We start from the raw sequence: 21,660 nt of genomic DNA, 5'->3' as shown, positions 1-21,660 counted from the left end.
GCTGCCTGCAGCTCCAGCCCATCCCAGCTGTGATCCCCCCAGCAGGCACTCAGGGAACAGCCCAAGGGCAGGAGGAAGGAGCTCAGGGGTGCAGCAGGAGGGAGAAGCTGCAGAGGAAGAGCTCTGGCTGTGCTAGGGAGAGGTGTTCCCCAACAGCTCTGGGAGCAGGGCCATCCCCTGCACAGTCTGACATGGAGACACCCCGGGGAGAGCACAGGGGAGGGTGGGTGCTGCTGGGCAGCTGCTGGAGGAATTCCAGAGGCCGTCTGCTTCCCATCCCATCCCACCTCCCGAGTGGGAGGTGTGGAAGGCAGAGGCCCCAGTGTGCCCTGCAGACCCAGCGGGTCCCAGCTCTGCTGCTGCTGCACAGATGGGGGAGGAAGGCAAAGCGACACCTCCAGAGCCCAGCCAGCCACGAGCCGAGCCCAGGAGAGATCCAAAGCGCTCCCAAGTGTTTCCAGCGCTTCCTCCTCTGCACCCGCTGGCTCTCACCGAGCCTGCCCCCATCCTCAGGCCCTCCCAACGTGAGAAAAGAGCCGGGGGCTTCTCACAGGCAGAAGTGGCAGGATTTAGGGCTATAAATTGCTCAAGTTTTATTTCCTGCCTAAGAGGTTTCTATTTATGCGGATACACAAAGGCCTCAGAACATTCCCACAATCTCCCAGTGTTATTTGCTGAATCCCATCGGCGCGCTCCGCGCGCACAATGCACAGAGGAGAACGCGCCACTGCCACAAGGGACCCACAGTCTCCAGCACACAGACCAGCCTCAGTCACAAAGGCTGCCTGAGGAGCTGGCCCTGGGAAAGGTGGAACGTGTGGGAGAGGGCTGGATCCCACATCCCACCGCCCGCCCCGGCACCGCAGCCCGCGAGGCGCTGGAGGAAGGGGACATCCGAACCCAGGGAGGAAAGGGCTGCTCCAGGGCTGCTGACAAAGGTGCTGGGTGAGAATAATGCAGCAGGAATCAGCAGGCACACAAGGAAGCAAGAAGAAAAGGGGCTGGGCTGGGCTCCGAGGCCGGGAACGGGAGCTTGAGCTCAATGAGTTGGCCAGCAAAGGGACAGCAGCTGGAGCAGCAGGAAGTGAGGAGGCTCTGCTGCTTCCAAAAGCACATTTCTCCCTTTTTCTGAGGGGAAGAAACCACCTCGGCTCTGAGCTGTGTAATGTGTCTGTGTCAGAGCTGGAATCCCCAGCAGAGCAGGGAACAGCAGCCACGGGACATGAGCTCTACACTGGGAACTCACTCCTTTGGCCCATGGAATTCCTCTGCAGAGAGGACACAAACCTCCAAGTGCCAGGGATTAACCACTGAGCAGAGCAGGATTTAGAGATGGATACAGGCCCCTGCTGCACTGTCACCACACCCTGGGCACTGAGGATTTTTTGGGAGTTGAGATTTTGTCCCTTGGGATAGCCAGTACCTGCCACATGCCATTACCACCAGAATCTCAGGGAGCCAAGGCAGGTTTGGGGCCCAGTCAGAGACCAAAGAGTCACAAAAACCCTTCAGAAATCATGCTTCACACTAAGGCATGGGACCTTACCTGCTGCTCAAAGAGCAGGGTGTTGAGAGCCTGTCTGCAGGGCAGGATCATCATGGGGAACCCCACTGCCACGGACATCATGAACCCCACTCGGATCATCTCCGTCACCACGTTGGAAGGGAAGTTCATCAGCACGTTCCCAGCAATGGCCTCGGTGTAACTCACGTAGCCAAAGAAGCCCACCTGGAGAGGGGAGGGGGGTTGGGCTCCCAGCATTTCACACCTGCTCCTCACGGAGGGGACACGACAGTGACCTCCCGTTGGAGCAGCCAGGCGGGAGCGTGAGGTCACTCCAGGGGCACCCCAAAACCTGGGACAGATGGTTAATCAAGAGTGGGAACTGCCTCAAAGCAAGTTTCTCATCAAATCCAGGGGTTTTCCTAGAGGAAAGGGTTTTCCCTTCTTGCTGCCAGGCCTGTAGACTGTCCCTCTCCAACAGAGAGCGGGGGCTGTCACAATTCCCTGCAGCAGCCTGGCTCATGGGCCAAGGCTCTCCTCAGGAATTATTAACCCAGTTTTATTAACTGCTGCCTTATGAGGCATAACTTCCTACCAAACAGGCTGGAAAAAGCTCTCCCAAACTCTGGGCAGCAGCCCCTGCTCCAGGCTGGGCCTGGGAAGAGCTGGGTTTCACTCTGCCTCCAAGGAAACATGCTGCTCTGAAAACCTGGATTCTCCCAGTGCCCCCCGTGCCCTTGGGTTCATCACCTCCCACCTAACTCTGCTTTCAGCATGAGGACTTATCTGTCAGAGTAAACAGAGATAAGCAGAAAGCAGCCCCAGCTGTAGATAAAGCCTCATCCCTGTGGCCCCTCCAGATTTCTGGCAAGGGAAGAGAAGGGGAAGTTCCTACCATGATGTAGAAGGTGGTGACCACGTTTAGGGAAGAAGCAAATATGGAGCTCATGATTTTGACAGACGGCTCATCCAAGCTGTCGTAAGTAGGCAAGACCTGACTGTAAAAAGGGTAAAATATTTAAGGGAACCTGCAGGAAACGGGAGAAAAACCCCCAGTCCCAGCCCAATCTCTGCCTCAGCCCAGCAGCAACGAATCCCTGACACCTTCCCCCTCTGGAGCATAAACACCTGCTGCTATTCCACAATTTATACTGCCAATGCCAAGAGATTTCAGAGCACTCATAACTTTTAAGTGTTGCAAAAATATTGCTGCTCTCCCCACCCCACCACGTGGAGCGAAACGTGTGATGTAAACATTTGGGTTCAGGAAGGGTTGCAAAATGAATGACCGTTTGTTCCCGGGGCCACGGGTGGCTCCGGGCCAGCCCCAGCGCCAGAGATTATTGTTCTTGGAGCTCTCCGTGCTGATAATTAAAGCAACACAGTGTTTACAGAGGAAAAGAGGGAAAGAAGGTTGGAGCATCCCACTGTCTGAAGGAAAATTAAACAAACAAACCCCAGCGCAGCCTGTCCTACTTCAGCTCGCTTCACAGAAAGCCACAAGTGCCAATTCCCTGGGATTTGGGGTATTTACAGCCTTGGAAAGCGTGGGGAATGTTCCTTTTGACATCAGGTGCATATTTTAGCAACTCATTAACCTCTTGTTACTTTAATTCTAGCGGCCACATCCCGGAACTCTGGGGAGATGGGAAGGGTATCCCCAGCCCCAGTGGGCACCAAGCCATTCCCAGGAAGTGTGTCAGGCTGGGGCCCTGCAGAAACATCCTTAACCTTTAATTCCTGAATGTGAAAGGAGGCTCTGGGGCTGGAGGTACCAGCAGGGAGCAAGGACTTCCCTGGGGGACTCCATCTGGGATTCCTCCCTGAGACTGAGGAGACTGGCTTCCCTGGGAATCTCTCCTTTTGGGGTTTCTCCCTGGGAGTGAGGAGACTGGCTTCCCAAAGTCCCTCCATTCAGGATTCCTCCCTGGAGAAAGGAGATTGGCTTCTCTGGGAGTCTCTCAATTTGGGATTCCTCCCTGGAGAAAAGAGACTGCCTTCCCTAGGAAATCTCTCCTTTTGGGATTCCTCCCTGCCCTCTCCACAGCCACCTCCAGCTACATTCTGGCCTTCAACTTCCAAGGGAAGGGTCCAGCCAAACATTCAGGCTTGGGAAGGTAAAAAGAGGGAAACAGGGAGGCTCTGCAGTGTGTGGGATGGTTAAAAAGGTGATTCAGAGGTGAGTAAAGTTAAATCTACCCAGCTGAGGCTACATAGATAAACTACACATAAAGAAAGGAATAAAGTATATTCAATATATGGTGGGTAGAGAGAGAAAGAGAGAGAATACACAGATGGAAAGAAATTTTAAAAAAATATATAAATACTGCCTGGGCTGGGGACAGGGTATTTTCCTGGTGTTTGGAGAAAACACACAGCTTTAGATTGGGTTTGCCACAAAAGCGCTGCCATGGAGCCCATATTTAGGCACACACACAGGTCCAGACCAAACTATTTCCCTGCATTTCCAGCTCCCAGGAAAATTGTTCTGGGTACCGCATGGCTTCCATAAGGAAAAAATAAAAGGGATTTGTTAACAAGGTAAAGCTGCAAGAGAACACAATTCCCTTTGCCAGTTGTAATGGAGACATTAAACAGCAAGCCTGGAGTGTGCCGGGGTAGGATCTGAGCTGCCAAGAGAGCCAGTAAGTGGGAAATGATGATTTGGATCTTGGAGTGGGTGTAAACACAGCAGTCTGAGCAAATTTTATCTGTCACATTCATTTACTGTTGGCACGAGACCCGTTAGCTGGAGCTACAAGGGGGAAGCCCAGCTCTGCCAGAGGAGGATGCTCCTTCCAGAGCAGGCCAGTCCTCCCCTGCCCAGGGCTGGATTTACAGGGGTTAGGGCTGTCACACAGCACCCACCTGCTGTCCCGTGCAGCAGGGAATGCTGCTGGAAACCTGGGACAGCCTGGCCTGCCCTCACCTTCTTCCACTTGTCACAGAAACCCTCCCAAAGCCAGGGAACCGGGCAGGTGGAAATGGCCTGGTCTGCTCTCAGCTCCTCCCACGTGCCACTACACCCAGGGAGCTGGAAATGCAGGAGTTATACAATGATCTGGAAATGCAGGAACACCCCTCCAAAGCCAACACCTGTGTCACCTTCAGGGTGCTCCCCAGGAAATGTGGGGAGCAGAGCAGAGCAGAGCAGCCCCCAGCATTCAGGGGGTCACACAGAGGGTGGCACAGCCTTTCCTGGTGCCCCTCCATGCCCTTCAATGCCCCCAGCATTCAGGGGGTCACACAGGGGGTGGCACAGCCCTTCCTGGAGCTCCTCCATTCCCTTCAAGGACCAGGGGAATTTCATCCCTCCTGCAGCTGCACCAGAAGCTCCCGAGGAGCTGTTTGGCTCCAGTGCTCTCATGTTGCTCCATTACAAGAACTCCCAGGTGAAATGGAACAACAAAAGGGTCTGGGTAACAAAAGGGTCACGACTGAATGAGAGGCTGAACTTCAGTAAAGCAGCCTGATGAAAACAAACCACCAAAGCAGATGGTATCTATCCCTTGCAGACCCTCCTGACCCTGTGCCCCCACACAAACCCACTGCAGGAGCAAGTGCCAGGGCTGGGGAAGGCAGGTACTCACGACTGGCAGGCAAAGGACATTCCAAAGATGGGGATGCAGCGGAAAATGCCCTCCCAGCGCACGTAACTGACCCTCTGCAGCCACTGCCCGCTGAACAGCCCGTGGTTGAAGGAGGACAACACCACCTGCAGCAGGACAGACAGCAGGGGTGAGCAGCCAGCCCCAGACAGCTGCAGGGCAGCAGCAATGCCAGGCTGGGATAACCCGAGCTGCCAGCACAGCCCCGTCCCAATCCCCCAGCTCCACACCCCACCCACACAGCCCCCAGGGCCACCAGGGATCCCAGGAGCATTCCAAGGGATCTGCGACATTCCCCCTTGTTTGATGGCATCACAGCACACACAGTTTCCACCAACTGTGAGAATCATTGTTCAAAGCAACCTCTTTTGCACTTTTTGAAATGTGTTTTTAAATCCAAACAGGAAGCACTGCTGCCCTTGGAGAATCCTGTTCAGCAGAGAGAGACAAAGGGTCCTAAAACAGGACCCCACCTGCTGCTCCAGGGCCATTTAACACCAGCAGCTCACCAAAGAGAAGGAAAAGCTTTATGGAAAGAGGGAGGAGCCGAGGCCAGGGAGCTCCCTTGCCATGGACACAAGAACTGGCAGGAGTTGGGTTGCACAGGAAGCAGAAGGTAAATATGTCTGACTGTCTGTTTATAATATCCTTGGATGGGGTTTCTAATCCCCAGAGATGGTTCAGTGCAGCCAGCTCTCGTGAACGTTGTGGTTTCTTAAAGGCACAGCTCCTGGGAGGTTCCACACCTCCCTGAGGGGGCAGCTCCGAGGTGTGACCCTGCACAGCCTACTAGAAACGTTACATGGAGAGAATCCCCACAGCTCCCTTTCCTTCCAGTCCTGAAATTTGGGTGAGACAGGGCTGGAGCTCCAGGAGGGAATCGCAGGAGCATCTGGGATGTGAAACTGGTCACCAAAAAGGAACAGAAAGGAGGGAAAGGGGGTGCCCGCTGTCCGTACCCACCACGAACATGAACACGCTGTAGAAGATGAGAGCCATGGCACTGAAGGACTGGATGGAGGCCATCATGTTCCTCTGCAGGCTCAGGGGAAGGACGATGCACAGGGACACAGCGAAGAGCAGGACGATGCGGAACGGACCTGACACCTGCACAACACACCTGCATCAACACCTGCACGGGGAGCACACCCCACACACCCCCAGGCAGCAAACCCTGGCATGGCTCATCTTCCCAGAGGGAAAAGCAACTTCAAACAGTGCAATCCTGTGTCTGGAGGTGTTTGGAGATGCTGCAGGCTCGGGCTCTGTCTGTGCTGAGCTGAGCAGTCACTGGGTGCCACTGTTGCTCTGCAGTGTGTGACAGGTCCGAGCTGGAAGAATTTGGGGGGTGGCTGGGGGGGTTAAATGCTAATCCAGCACAAGCTATTTAGGTATTTTCATGCAATTAAATAAAACCTAAATTTACTTGGGGAGACGAGAAATTGAAAGTGTTGAAAACTCCAATCCAGAAAATTAATCAAAGCCTCACACTGCTATTTATTATAGCAGAACACTCTGGAATGCTTGGAAATATTTAATACCTAATTTGGCTGCAGCCTCAACGCATCTTTTTTAACTTCACAGTCCCTTAATCTGAGCTTAGGAGCATCAGGCAGCACAGATAACACTCCACCAAAAATCCTTTTGCTTCCCTGCACGGCCCTCGTGCCGGCTCTGAGGAGCACCTCTTGCCTCTGAGCACCCTGAGCCAGCAGCAGGCTCATCACACGGCTGAGGAGGCAGGAACACAGAGACTCTGGCCACAAAACCAGCCAGGGACAGGACAAAAATCCCTCCTGAACTACAGGGAGGAGAGCTCAGGCAGAGGAACTGCCTGTCACTACCCACTGGGGCAGGAATTAAGGCAGGAAGCATTATCTCCCCCAAGGAATCTGCTCCAGAATTAATAAGGGACCAAGTTAAAAAGAATTCCTTTGATGGAAATGCCTTATTGGAGTTTTACACAGCTGATTGTTTGCCATATGTCTGAGCTCCCCACACTTCCCAGAGCAGAGGCTCCATGCATGAGGATCCCTCTGTGAGGGGACCCCACAAAGCCCCCTGAGACCCCAGGGTGCTGAGCAGGAGCTCTGCTGTCCCCAGGGCTCAGTGCAAGGGCTGGGAGCACTGCAGGAGTGATTTATTCACCTGCAATCCGAGCATCTGGGCAAAGAAGTTGGAGCCCAAATCGCCGATGACGACGTAGAAGGCGATGCAAGTGCCCAGCATCAGCCCAATCATGCTGCAAACACAAACAGGGACAGGTTAGCAGGGCCACATTCCATCCTCAGTGCTGGGAAGGGCAGGACATCCCCCTTCAGCACTCCATCCCAACAAAACAGCCACCAGAGAACCTCCCTCCACACCAAACACTCGGGGATGCAGCTCTGCCCACAACCGACACAGGGGTTTAACTCCTGTTGGGAGCCACGGGGGAAAAAACCAAGGAAAACTAATCTTGGAGATGACAAGAACTCCTTGAACTCCTGGAACAATTCAAAAGAATCAGCACGAGGCTCTCAGAGCCCCACACCCACTGCAGGACCCTGCCATGAGAGTCTCAATATCCAGTGGGCTCTCCAACGTCTCTCCACACAATGGACCACACTTTAATGAAAAGATTGTCCATGAACTGCTTCTCCTCCCACTCCTGGACCACTTTCCTTCCCAATTCCAATTATAGAACATCCCTGTGGCAATTACAGCCTCTGCTTGCATGGACAAGTAACATCTGAGGAATATTCTGTGTATTTTTAGTGCTGAGCAGAAGTTTGCAGCTGGGAAGAGCCAAGGAGCCGGCACCGCTGCCGGCCCTGGGCTCACCGTGCCTGGAAAAGAATCCCTGCTGGAAAAAGCAGGGCTGTGAGCATTGTGCCATCACCTGACATCTGCACTGGGGTCATGGGAGGAAGCAGAGATGGAGGCAGGACTCCCCCTGAAGGCATCTCACAGGGCAGGGAGCACAGAGGGCAGGAGCAAAGCAGATCCTGGGATCCAAGGCAGCAAACACTCCCTCCCACCAACCCACCAGCAGGGATGGCACCCCTGGAGAGCTGCCACGAGTGACACGCTGGGATTTCACAGCACAGCTCATCCCTTCCTTCCTTCTGTGCTCCCAGAGCCAGGGAAATGCTGGAAGGGATGGAGGTGACACCTGGAGCTGTGCTCAGGGCATCTCACCCAGCTCCTGTGGGATTCCAGCAGGAAGGAGAGCACAGCAAGGCTCAGAAAGGCTTCCACCACAGACACCCAAACGGTTCACGCTTTGAATCAGCAGCAGATTTACCTTGTTTCCACCAACATTTTTCCTGCTTTTCCATAGGCATGAAATGCTGGCATAAAAGGGAAAAAAGAGTGGAAGTTAGTCAAAGAAAGGTCCAGAACAGGGCAAGATGTCAGTTCACAATTAGACACCAGCAGTGACACAGGGCATTGCAGCAGGAACCCACCACTGGTATTTTGGGGCCGTTTCCCTCACCCTCCCACTTTCTTTTTCAGCCTTTCCCTTTGGAAACTGAAAACCACATAAGACAGGAGCAGGGATGAGGGAAAGCCAGCAAGCAGGTTCTTTTTTTTCTATTTAAAACCAGAAGTGGTGTGAAGCAGCAGCCACACATGGCAGCCATTAAAGGCAATGGGAGAGAAAATATTCCTGTACAAGATTGTGTGTGGCGAAAGTTAAAGTGGTGCAGAATTCCAGTCCAAGTCCCCTTTTTATTTTTATCTTCCCCCTCGAACTGGGCTGCCCGACATGGCTGGCTGGGAGAGCTGAGCTGGTGCCCAGAACGTTCAATCCCATTCCCAGAATACCCAGTGCTCCCAACCCACACCAAAGGGCTGCTGCCAAGGCTGTGCTTTCCCTCCCTCCCACCCCGGGGGTTGGAGCCCAAAATGCTCACTAGTCCTCAAATCGCTGGGTTTTCTCTTAAAAAGACAATGCCAAGAAAACTTTGCTTCTATTTTTAGCTCCTGCTGGGCAGAACGGGAATGGGGAGCTGCGGTGCCAAACCCAGACCACAGTGCCCAAATCTGCCAGTGAGGTCCAGCATGAACCCACCAGCCTGGAGTCCCCTCTGCCTTCCCTCAAGGCACAGCCCAACATTCCCAGAGCCCGCCAGAAAACAAACTCAGATCCTTTCTGGAAGCTTCTTCTGCTACTTTAAATATTAGCTTCAACTCTTGATTTCCTTGGACTCTTCTCCAGCTAAAAGCTCAGGAAACGAGATGTTCTCCCACAGAACGAGCAAAAGGCACGGCAGGGACCCACAGCCCCGAGCAGGGATGTGGGGGAGCACCCAAAATAGCAGCTGGATCAGTGACAGGGCAGTGGGACAGGCGCCACCAGGCAGCGTGCCCGGGCACGGGGAGCGGCCTCCTCTGGGAATTCACAGCCAGGAGGGAAAAGGCAACAGCTCTGGGGGGGTCAGGCCCACAGACAAAGGGGCTGGGAGGAGAAAGAGGAGCCAGCAAGAGGAAAACATCCCTCTGGAGATGGGGCAGTAACAGGCTGAGCTCGGGGTGGGGGGATAGAGGAACGGGGCTGCTGATCCTCCCAGAGCACATTCCAGCCTCTGGATACGGACACAGCCCTGGGTGATGCTGGAACCAGCCCATCTCCCCTGTTTGGAACTGATGCTCAATGAGAACAAGCCTCCAAACACTGTGGGCAGGTGTCCCCACCTGGGGACAAGGGAAAAATGGGATTCTTTACCTTCTCCAGGAGGTAGCGACTGTAAAATAAATGGCACAGTCAAATCCTTGGAATGGGATTTTGGAATGCTCCCAAACTGGGCAGAGCTTGCTCAGTACCTGGAGAATCCTTTCAAACCAGTGTGGTTCCTGGGACAGAGCTTCATCCCCCTGGCCCTGCAGGGCTGAGCTGCCCAGCACAGCCCCAGCACATCCTGAGCGCTGCTGGAAGGGGAGGGATTCCCTCATCTCCTGTAAAAACCCATCTGGGATCTTCCTGCCCTTCCCTCCTCACCCTGCAGCCCTTCCCCTTCCCTCAGCAGTGAGGGGCAGTGCCAGCCCCGGCCTGGGCCAGCCTTTGTGCCCGTGCCACGGCTGCTGGGGTTCCTCCGGAAGGCTGTGCCCGCCTGCAGGGATTGTGCACAACCTCCCTCGGTGCCAAAGCCTCCCAGGAGTGCCCGCAGATGTCCCCGGGCCCGGGCCGAGGGGACAAAGGGCTCTGTGTGGAGCTGCCCGAGCCCGCAGCATTGGGATGCGCGTGGCACCTCTGCCAGGGCCCGGCGGCGGGCACGGCGCTGCTGCCAGCCCCCGCTGCCAGGAGGAAGCTGGGAGACACTGCTGGCCCTCCCTGTATGGCAGCCCTCGGCTCCTGGGCGGGCAGAGGATCCCTTCTCCCCGGGACACGCTCCAAGGCGCGGGGACTCCGCGTCCTGCGGGAAGCGGCGCACAAAGGCCCCTGTGAGGGGCAGGGAGCAGCGGCAGCTGGGAGGGGGCTCCCCCTTCCTTCCCCCTGGCACCAGAGCAGCCCCCCAGCCACGGGGCTTCTCCCTCTTGTCCGCTCCTAGCAGATACAAGCAGGCAGAGGCCGGGATGTGCTTCCTGAGCAGCACCTCGGGCGCCCCGAGGGAGGAGCAGCCCCGTCTGTCAGCAGCTGCTGGAGCCCTGTGCCAGGGCAGTGCCAAACAGCGCCTCCTCCCACGCAACAGCACGGCAGGACGAGGGAAAGGAGACTTTTCCTGCTGCTCCATATGCCAGCAGCAAGGAGAGGAACCCAAACACCTCCTCCTGCTCCCCAGGGCAGCCAGAATCCCAAGAGAGGCCACGAGCAGAGGCCAATCCCGGCGCCAGCGCTCAGCTCCGAGGTTTTGGCACGGCCAAAACCCACCCAGGGATCTTCCAGATGTTTTTGTTTTCGCAGCCCTCTGGAAGCTCGCTCTGTTTCCTCTCTGCTGAGCCATAAAGGAGCTCCCAGCTCTGTGCCAGGCTGGCAGGACCCGCTGTCCCGGCAGCACTGGCTGGGTGGGTGGGGAGCTCGTGCCCAGACCCATAATTAATTCATCCCAGCCCCACAATTCATCCCAGCTGGCTCCCGGGAGCTGGGGTTTGGATCCTCTCCTCCCTGCCCTGCAGAGTCAAAACAACTCAGCACCCATTACCAGGGCTGTGGGAGCAGGATCCAACCCAGCACCGCCCCGGGGAGAGGCTGAGGCACAACAGGGAAACTGGGAACTGCAGCAAGAAAGGAACATTTGTTGTTCCAGCAGCAACAATGAGGAAATGCAGCCTGGGAGGCCCAGGAAGGTCGTGGTGCTGTCAGAGCAGCAGCAGGGCTGGGAGCAGCCCCAGGGCCGGGGTCTCACCGAGGCCGGGGTAGGTCCTGCGCTTGCTGAGGTTGGCTGATTTCACCAGGAACATGCAGGACTGGTGGGTCATCCACGAGCAGAAGATCAGCAGCATGGCTCCCAGGAGGATCCCACACTGCAAAGGAGCAGGGCAGGACATGGGGGTCAGCCCCCCAGCACAGCCCAGCCACCCTCCCTCAGCACCCTCAGCCTCCCCCCCGTGTTCCAGCCACGTTTTTCCCTCTCTCAGGAAGTTCTGTCCCCTTCCCACCAGCTCCACATCACCCTGTCCACGGCCCAAGGACACGTGGAACACACACCTGCTTCCCACAGCTCCCAGCTGCACCAGTCTGAGCCCTGAGCACCAAACTGGGAGCACAATTCCCACCCTGGCTCACCCCCCCAGGGAGCACAGACAGAGCCCGAGGTGCCACCTGTGCTGCAAACTGATTTATCCACAACCAGCTGGCATCACACACTGTCCCTGGGCAGGGCTGGCACCCACGGGCACCCAGCAGGGCTTGGCACAGCCCCAGATGCCAGGGAGAGGCAGGGGGCACAGTAACCTGGAAGAGCCTCCAAGTAATGTTTATCATGTGGGCAAACCCCTGGATTTCATTCTCCCTTCTCCTTACAAGAGAGGCAGAAATGATCAGAGACCACAGGGCAGGGAAAACTCAGAGTGTGCAGCAGAAGTTTTGACTTGGAGACGTCACCGCCGAGACAAACGCGGTGTTTGGAACACGAGATGCCCGCTCTGGGTCTCAAGCGTTTCTTTCACTGACTTTCCTCTCCAGCCAGGGAACCACCCCACACCCGGCCAGAAGGGCAGAGGCGGCCGCTGCCCGGCCCTGGAGGGGCCCGCGGGGGCTTTCGGCTGCCAGGGGCACGGCCCGGCCCCGCCGCAGCCCGGGCACACCGGCCGCTCCCGGCGCTCACCTGTCGGAAGCAGAAGGGCACGGTGAGCACGCTCACCCCCACGATGCTGTTCACCACGTTCATGATCAGGCCCCAGTTGGAACCCGCCGCCGCCGCCGCCATGGCCCGCGGCAGAGGATCCCCGCGCCGGAACACCCGGTGTGCGGCCGCTGCCCGAGCCCCGCGGCCGGCTCGGAGCGCCCGGTGCCCCCGGTCCCCCTCAGCCGGCCGTGCCCGCCATGGCCCCACCGGGCACGCCCCGACCCGGCACCGGCCACAGCGGCACTTCCGGCTTCCGCCGCCGCCGCAGGAAGTGACGTGTCCGCGTGGGGCCGCTCCTGCCGCCCGGAGGTCTGGACTCGCTGGTGGTGGAGGACCAAGGGGGGTCCCCGTGCTTGGGGGCGCCCCCGGAGAGCCCAGCACGGCCAGGGAGGTGCGGAATGCACCAGGACACACATCCGTGCAGATCCGTGCATGGAAAGGCACGGAGAGGGGTGTGCGTGTGCCTTTATACGCGTGTGTGCACATACACACATGAGCGCACAGCTCGCAGCAGCGGTGGCGCCCGAGCGGGGGTCCCTGGGCTGATGGCGGCCTCTGAAAAGCCCCTCGAGGGTAGAACATGACCCCTGACATCCCCTCCCCCTGCACGTCTGGGCACGCATCCAGCTGTGCGCACACATCTGCTCCCCATCCCACCCGCAGCCATGCCCAGCTCCGCGCCCCCACATCCCACGGGAGAGGGGAAAAAGAAGGAGAGATGTGGGGTGGGATTCTTTATCTTCTCGGGGGGCTCTGGAAGGGTCCCCCGAGGCCAGGCTGGCGGCAGCTCCGGGTGCCACTCGCCAAGGGCACGTTCCCATCAGCACGGAACGTTGCACAGCGCTCGTATAATTTGCAGCAATTGCGATGGGAAACCGCAGGAATTCGCTCTCCAGAAGGTTTGCAGGGAGGTGAACGGGCGGCCTAATTCCCTCCAGGTGTGCTGCAGCATCGGTAGCTCCGGCTGCGATTTCCAGGCTCCTGTGCCAGAGCGGTGGCTGTGTCCCTGTGTGTCCTCGGGGTGGGACGAGGGATCCCCTCAGGAATGTCACCATGGCCACGAAAGGGCTCTGGTGGCTGCTCCGTGTCCGGGTGGGAGCCAGGGGCTCGGGAAATGTGCAGAGCCAGGCAGGAGTGGCAGTGACACAGTGGGGACACCAGGGGAGCTGCCCCTGTTCCGTCTGCCACCCTCCTGTGCCACGGCCCCGGGTCACATCCGTGCCCATCCCAGGGAATGGGGTGTGCTGCAGCTCCTCAGGCACCATCAGCTGCTCTGCAGCCCCAGACAGCCCAAATTCTGCCTCCAGCAGGAGCCGGGTCCGTCCCATCAGTGCCAGGTTCCCCTCACAGACCTGCTGAGAGCAAGGAGAACCCTCTGGAAAGCTCCAACCACCAGGGACCCCGACCCTGCCCTGCCGGCAGGGCACACCGGGAGCCGGCAAAGGGCCCTGAGGGGTTTGGGAGCCAGCGGCAGCGTTCCCACCGGGAATCCCAGGTGGCCCAGGGCCCTTGCCAGCCCTGCCCTGTGGCCCAGATTCCTCCCACGGAAAGCAGCCAGCCCCGGGGGATGGCACAGCCAGTGACAGTAATTAGAAATGGGGCCTCAGGGCTGGCTGAGCCCGCAGGGACCCTGCCCTGCTTTGTGGAAGCACAAATCCCTCGGGATGCCCAGGGGCTGCTCCGCAGGGATGTGCCCACATGTGCTGGCACACTCGGAGCTGAGCTGAGCCCATTCCCAGCTCCCACGGGTGATGCTGTCCCAGGACAGCACCTGGGTCCATCTCTGCTCCCACTCTTGCTCGGGATCTGCCTCAGTGGCAGCTCCATCCAGGGGCCTCCCATGAACCTCCCATGGCACGGGGATGCTCTTCCCTGGAACCATCCCTGCCCTCCCTTCTTGGGGCACACAGCACAGGGGGAATGGGCAGGAATGGGAACCCCCTCTCCAGGCCTGGGGCAAGCCCACCCACACCCCACGTCCCCCCTTCACCCCACCCAGCAGCCAGGGCCACCCTGCTCCAGGTTCCAGCGACAGATGCCTGGCAGATCCCCGGAACCAGCCGGCAGGGATTGAAAAACATAAATTAAAACAAATTGCAGTTTTATATTGCAAATAAGGGCAGTTTGATGGGTTTTATTGCAGAACAACCATTAATGAAGTGCAGTTTCAGGCACCTTAATTGCTCAGGGACCAAAGTTCAGTCCGTATCTGCAGCACGAGCTGGGAGCTGCCGTGTGTCCCGCGAGGGCCGGGCAGGTTGGGAACGGGATCGGGGATGGATTTATGGGCACGGTGAGGAGGATGGAGGCAAGGGGCCGAACCCACCTGGGGGGAGTTAAAGCAGCTTGGGACAAACAGCACGGCCCGGGCGGGAGGGAGGCGAGAGCCCGTGGTGTCCCCGCCATGGTGTCACCCCACTGTCACCCTAGTGCGAGCCGTGGGGCCCCACAGCGGGTACTCACCATGGGACGCGTTTTGGGATGGGGGTTCCCAAGTATTTGGGATGCTGATGTTGTCCCAGGGGCTGGGCAGGAGCGATGCAGAGCCAGGGCCGCGGGGGGCCCCGGGAAGGCCCCCAGAACAAAGCACGCGTGGGTGTGCAAGGCACAGAGGGGCGAGCAGGTGGACACAGCACCGGGGGTACAACCACGGGGGATCCACGCGCAGCCCGCACACCCAGGACACGATCGCGAGCCCCGGCACCGTCACACCGCGCGTGGACCCGCTCCCCACCTGCACGTGCCCACGCCTAGCACAGGCACCGAGCTGTACCGAGCCGTTCCGAGTCGCACGGAGCCTTACCGGAGCTTACCGGGCCGCACGGAGCCTTACCGGACCTTACTGGGCCGTACCGACCCTCACGGTGCCGTGCCGCGCCCCCGCGCGCGCCCGTTCATTCACCCGCCCGCGCCGTGGGAACGAGCCGCGCGCGCCGCGGGCGGGAAGCGCAGCCCCGCGCTAGCCCCGCCCCTCCCCGCGCGCATGAATGAGCGAGCCCCGCCCAGCTCCATATGAGGGCATCCGGCGTCGCTCTGTGGGCGGGGCCTAGCCGGCCCGCTCCGCCCTTTCGCTCCGCCAATCAGAGCGGTGCGCCGGGCCCCCCGCCGGGCTCCGGCCTTTGTTTGTGGAGGGCTCCGGGGCCAATGGGAGCGCGGGACGAGGGGCTCTGGGCCAATGGGAGCGCGGGACGAGGGGCTCTGGGCCAATGGGAGCGCAGGACGGGGGGCGCTGGGCCAATGGGCGCGCGGGGGGGGCGCGGGGCGGAGCGCGGGGCACGGCCCGTCCCGGCCACGTGCTCGCGGAGCCGCCTCCGCGGGGACCGGGGACAGCGAGGGGACCGGGGGGACCCCGGCGCCACCGGGCTGTGTCCCCAGCGGTGCCCCATCCCCAGCAGTGCCAAGGACACGTGCTTGTCCATCCGTTATCCGTGCCGGATCCCGGTGCCACCAGCGGCTCGGCACCTTCTGCTCCGGTAGACCCCGGGGAATCACGGTGGAGCGGCCCCAGCTCAGCCGCAATCCTCGGGCGCAGTCGGGGTGTGCTGTGGGTCGGGGCGGGCCCTGACAGCCCGAGGTGGCAGCAGGGTTAGTTCGGGTTTGGCTGCCTGTGGCCCCTCTCTCCCGTTATTGCCGGGACTGGGGCGGGGGCACCAAATCCCAGCCGCGGCAGTGCCCGTGCACACGGAGCTGCTCCACACAGGGCCGGGACAGAGCCACGTGTGGAACTGTGCACTGTGCCCAACACGGAGGGGCCTGCACCGGGCAGGAGCCTCCCACGGGGTCCCGGAAAGGAAAATTCCCCACCAGGCAATCCCATCCCGTGCCTGGGATCTGCTGAGACATATCCTGATCCCAACCGGCCCCAGTGCCATGGGCACACTCATGGCAAAGCCGGGGCACTGCCAGCCCAGGGCAGGAGGAGCAGCTCTGTGCTCGAAGGGTGAAGGTCACGGTCGCTTTCTCCGTCACAGGCAGCTCCTAGCTCCATGTTTGTCCATCCCCATCCCTCGAGTGCTCCAGGACACCGCCACAGCCCAGCTCAGTGTCACACCGACATTCCCGGCCGGGGGTGGCGGCTGCTGCTGCCCATCCCGGGGTGCCGCTGCCCATCCCGGGGTGCCGCTGCCCGGCCCGGGGGTGCTGACTCCGCTCCGTTCGCTCCCTGTCCCCGCGTGTCCCACCCAGCGCACAGCTCCGGCTCCATCCCCCCCCCCAGCCAGGCCTGCCTGCGGCGCTGCCCAACCACGGAGCAGCGCACCGAGCACCGGCCTGGGCACGGCCCCGGTGCCTCCCGACGGCCGGGCCAGCGGGCAGCCCGGGCCGGCCCCGCCGCGCTCTCCGGCAGCCGGGGAAGCACCGGTGCATCTCCCGGGGCCCGGCAGAGAACAAAGGAGGGCAGCGCAGCGGAGGGAGCGGCGCTGCCGGATGCGCTGCAGCGCGGATAATCCGCCCCGGCACGGCCCCCGGAGCACCGGCACGGCCCCGGTGACCGGCCCGAGGCGTGAGGGCCGTGCGGGGTGCGCGGGGGGCTCATTCCGGCCGCCCCATCCCGGCTCCTCCGGGCCGCCCGTTCCATCCCCGCGGCCGCGCTCACCCCGGCTAATGCCGCGCCATAAAGGAACCGACTTACATTAACGACTTTTGTCACCAAAGTCATTAACATAATAGGGCTTCCACATCAAAATTGAATATTAATGCTCCGCCGGCTGCGGAGGGAGGCGGATAATTGCTCTAATACATTTTCCAGTCGGATTTTCGCATCGCGGCAGCAATTGCATTAGCAAACCCGATTATTCCCACGGCCGCTACAATGGGACGGTTAATGGGAGTTAAGTTCCTGCCTTTTGCTCGGACCCCCGAGCGGCTGCGGCTCCGCGCCCCCCACTGTCCCCATCCCCGGGCAGGGCACGGGGTCCCCGGGCTGCGGAGCCGCCTCGTCCCTCCGCGCCGGCAAACGCGACCCTTGGACGGCAGACGGCCTTGAGACAGCGGGGCCAGCTGGAAAAGCGCCTGTGCCCGGAGCCGTGCTGTGCCGAGCCGTTCCGAGCCGCGGGGAGCCCGGGGATGAGCCGTGAAGGACAGCAGAGGGGACACGGCAGCACCACGGCGATGCTGGGGATCCGGGGGTTGTTCCCAGCTCCTGCCCCAGGAGGGTCAGGGGACCCTCGAGCCTCTTTTCCCTGCCGAGGGGGTTCGGCAGCTCCTGGGCGGATAAAGCTCAGGAAAGCAGCTGAGGAGGGGGGAAATGCTGGGGATGCAGCCCCTTCACTGCACCCCCAAACGTGTCCCCTGTGCAGGGACAGGCCGTGCCCTCTGCCACCACACCCCGTCCTCGGGGTCCCCTCTTGTCCCCTCAAAGGGAACACCGTGCTCAGAGGGCTCTGTGGTGGTCCAGCCCCAGCTGAGGGGGGCACAGGCACCGTGAGAGCAGCAGCAGCGGACAAAGGCAGCTGCAGGGCTGGGGGGTGGATGTGGGGGGGATCCTCATTAAATTGACTTTAATTGTGCTCATTTGGCCTCACTCCATTGATCAGCCTCACACAGCAGAGTTATCCCCACCCGGTAGGGGGGGCTGCCCACCGTGGGGGGCTGCCCACGGGGTTTAGACACCCACAGTGGGGGTGAGGGGCTGCCCAGTGGGAATGTACCCACAGGAGGGGTCTGCCCAGAGGGAATGTACCCACAGGAGGGGTCTGCCCACCATGGGGGCTGCCTACAGGGATGCCAACTCATGAGGGGCAGTCTGCCCAGGGAGGGAGGGTTGCCCACAGCAAGGGCTTGCCCAGGTTTGATGTTTACCCACTGGGGATCTGCCCACCAGGGACACAACCCTGGGGCTCCACAAGCCCTGGACTCAGCCCCCTCCCAGCGGCACCAGGGCTTGCCCCGGCCCCGTCCCAGTCCCGCCGGCGTCACTGCGGGGAGGAAGAGCCCGAGAGCCGCTCCTCGTGAGGTTTTTCTGGTTCTTGTGCAGTCAGGAAACTCTTTCCCAGCACTCCCGGTGGCCGCACACCGGGATCTGCACCGCGCTCCCGTCTGGCACCAATTCCACACGCCGGGATAATCCATACGGGCCTTTCCCGTGCGGACAGCGATCCAAGGGCAGCCGCGCAGGAGGATGCGGGGGCTGGGAGTGAGCTGCCATCCCGTGTCCTTCCGTGTCCCTCGGCGTGTCCCCGAGCACGGCTCCGTGCCGCAGCCGCACGTCCCGCTGCAGCAGCGCCTGTGCCGGGCTGTGCCCCGCCGTGCGGCCGCCTGTTCCCGGCTGTCCTTGTCCGTCTGTCCGTGCGCTGCCGGAGGGTCCCCGCGGCCCCCGGCCGCTCCCCGCTAACTCGATTGCCGTCCCGCGTAATGAATCGCCCGCCGTAATCTAATCGTGGTTACGAGCCATCGGGATTTATTTCAGCGTTTTCAATCAATTACACCCTTTTATTGTAAAAAAGGAGAAAAAGAAAAATCCCGAACACCGCAGTGCCCCGACAGGAATGCCGGTGGCGGCCGCTGCCAGGCCTCTGCTCCCGGCGCGCCCCGGCGCTGCTCCCGTTCCTGCTGTGTGGTCCCGGTACCGTTCAGGCTCCCCTGGCCCTGAGCAGCTCCCCCACATCACAGAGCCCCTCTCAGCTGGCTCTGTCCCCTCCCTGCATGGAGCACAGCCCCACACATTGCACAGCCCCCCAGCACTGCAGAGCCCCACACACTGCCCTGCATGGCCCCCAATACTGCACAGCCCCCCAACACTGCAGAATCCCACACATTACTCTGCATGGCCCCCAAACACTGCACAACCCCCCAACAATGCACAGCCCCATACACTGCTCTGCATGGCCCCCCAATACTGCATGGCCCCCCACATTACACAACCCCCTGATCATACACAACCGCACACACTGCAGAGCCCCACACACTGCTCTGTACAGCTCCCCAATACTGCGCAGCCCCCCGACCATGCACAAACCCCCAACATTTCAGTGCACATCACCCAACATTTACACCCCCACCTCGCAGGGCCCCCAACCACTGCAACGGCCCCCCTGCAGCCCCCAATACTGTACAGCCCCCCCATCATTATACAGTCCCCCCTTCCGCCCTGCATAGCCCCCCATACTGTCCCCCATCACACCGCACACCATTCCAGTTACCCCCGGTATCGCACGCTCCGTCCCACCGCACGCCCCCCAGCACTTCACAGCGCGGCTGGCAGGTCCGGCAGCCGCTGCAGGCCGTTCCTGGCGGGTCCCGGCGGCCCGGCCCCGCGGCGGGCGCTGCCCGCGGCCCGCTCCCCTCACGCCGCTCTTTGATCCCGCTCGCTCCGGCCCGGGGCGCTCGGGGCTGTGCGCGGGGGGGCCTCGAAACCGTCCCCGCCGCGCGTGTCCCCCCCCACCGGGGGCGCCTTGAAACCGCCCGCGGCACCGGCCAATCGGCGCCTTGTTTACACTGCGTGATTGACAGCGCGCTGGCGCACCGCCAGCCAATCGCGGCGCGGGGGGGGCCCGCGCGCTGCGGCGGGGGGCGCGCGGCAATGCGACTCCCCCCCGGCCCTCCGCCCCGAGCGCGCACCGCGCCTGCGCGCCGCTCCCTCCTCCCCATTCATCCGCCGGGCTTGAATTAGGCGCCGCCGTTCCGCGCCGCTCGCCGGGCGCCGATTGGCGGGAGCGCTGGCGGCCCGCCAGCCAATCGGGAGCGGCGCTCTCTTGACGCGCGGCGCGCGCGCCGGAGGAAGAATGGAGCCCGGGGGGGGCTGGGGGGGGATTAATGGCCGGCGGGGCGCGAGCGCCGCGCGGCGGCCAATCAGCGAGGGGGCGCGCGCGCGGGGCACGCGCTCATTAGCATGCGGGGCGCGCCCGCCCCGGCGGAGAACGCGCGGCGTGAGCGGGAGGCGCGGCGGGGTCCCCCCACCCCCCCCCCCCCCCGCCTTTTCCCACCCCCCCCCCTTCCCTCCCCCCCCACCCCCCCCAACCACACACCCCCGGTTCCCTTTGCTGCAGGAGCAGCCGGTGCATGGGCAGTGCACGGGCACCGGCAGGAGCACGCTGCGCACCCCCGCCACGGGACCGCACTCGCCCCGCGCGCGGAACGCCCCTCCGGTAAGTAACTGCGATCCGCGGGTGGGTTTTTTTTGTTGTTGTTGTTGTTGTTGTTTGGGGGTTATTTTAATTTCGGGCGCTCCGGGGTTATTGTTTTTGTTGTTTTTGTTTTTTGTTGGGTTTTTTTTTTTACGCCTTAACAATTTTTTTTGGCGTTATTTATTTTGGTTTTTTGGGCGTTAATTTTTTTTTTAATTGCGTTTTAGGCATTATTTTTATTTGTGTTTTGGGCATTATGGTTTTTCTTTTCTTTGCCTACTTGGATTTATTACGTTTTAAATTTTTGGGGCGCTAATTATTTTGCATTTTTTTCAATTTATTTTTTGCAAATTTCCTCTTTTTTTTTGCGTTTTTACCTTATTATTTATTTTTTCGCTTTATTTGTTTGCTTCTAAATATTTATTTGCATCTTTCCGGCATCAAAATATTTTCTACGTTCGTCTTTTTCCTGCAAAAATATTTTTTCTCTTCATCTTTTTTCCCCAAAAATATTTTTCCCTGTATCTCTTTCTACCAAAATATTTTCCCCTTCATCTTTTCCCATTAAAACATATTTTCCCTTTTATCTCTTTATATTAAAACATTTTCCCATTAAAACCCGTCTCTTCGAAACGCTTCGCCCTAAAATTTTGTTCATTAAAATTTTGTGCGTGAAAACATTTGTTCATTAAATCATTTGCTCATCAAACGCTGCTTCACTAACCGTTTGCGCCTTCAAACATTTTCGCATCGAGCCCTTTTTGCCTTCAATTTTTTGCTTTAAATATTTTCCCCTTTCGATTATTTCCCATTATATTTTTTTCGCTTTGTTTTTTTTTATTTATATGTACATTTTAAAAAGAAAAAAGAAAGCAAAACATCCTTTTTACACATCCTTTCCTCAGCTCGATTTAAGGAAATGCACATGTTTTGTTCCCGGCCCGGGTTTCTTCCCCCGGGGCTCGCCCCGGCGCTCCCCCCCGGTCCCCGCGGTCCCGGCCGGGCCCCCCGCGCCCCCCGGCCGCGCTCGCCGCCCCGCGCCCCTTTGTTCGCCGCCGCCCGGCCCGTGCCCGGCTCCCCCCGCCGGATCGGGCCCCCCGGCCCCGGCGCTGCCAGAACAATGACCCGGCGGGCGGGAGCCGCGGCCGGGCAGCGGCAGGGACCGGGAACCGCGGCCCGGAGACCGGGGAAATACCGAGAAACCGGGGCAGGGC

General features: G+C 59.9%; 1 protein-coding gene across 1 annotated transcript in view; it reads right to left on the bottom strand.

The window, feature by feature from the left end:
* SLC38A10 (solute carrier family 38 member 10) overlaps nt 1-12,965 on the bottom strand; it is a 29,268-nt gene extending 16,303 nt beyond the window's left edge. Inside the window, 10 exon segments of the mRNA XM_054293064.1 lie at nt 1,547-1,729; nt 2,400-2,502; nt 5,095-5,219; nt 6,076-6,219; nt 7,261-7,354; nt 8,399-8,444; nt 11,442-11,559; nt 12,363-12,781; nt 12,784-12,857; nt 12,859-12,965. Of these exon segments, the coding sequence (XP_054149039.1) occupies nt 1,547-1,729; nt 2,400-2,502; nt 5,095-5,219; nt 6,076-6,219; nt 7,261-7,354; nt 8,399-8,444; nt 11,442-11,559; nt 12,363-12,781; nt 12,784-12,857; nt 12,859-12,965 (1,413 nt within the window).
* Nucleotides 12,966-21,660: the final 8,695 nt, after the last annotated feature.

This window comes from Melozone crissalis, unplaced genomic scaffold, assembly GCF_028551555.1.
Source record: "Melozone crissalis strain CALT ecotype California unplaced genomic scaffold, PUWL_Pcris_2 ptg000129l_1, whole genome shotgun sequence".
In the NCBI taxonomy this organism is placed as follows: Eukaryota; Metazoa; Chordata; class Aves; order Passeriformes; family Passerellidae; genus Melozone; species Melozone crissalis.
This window is presented reverse-complemented; position numbering and strand designations above follow the sequence as displayed.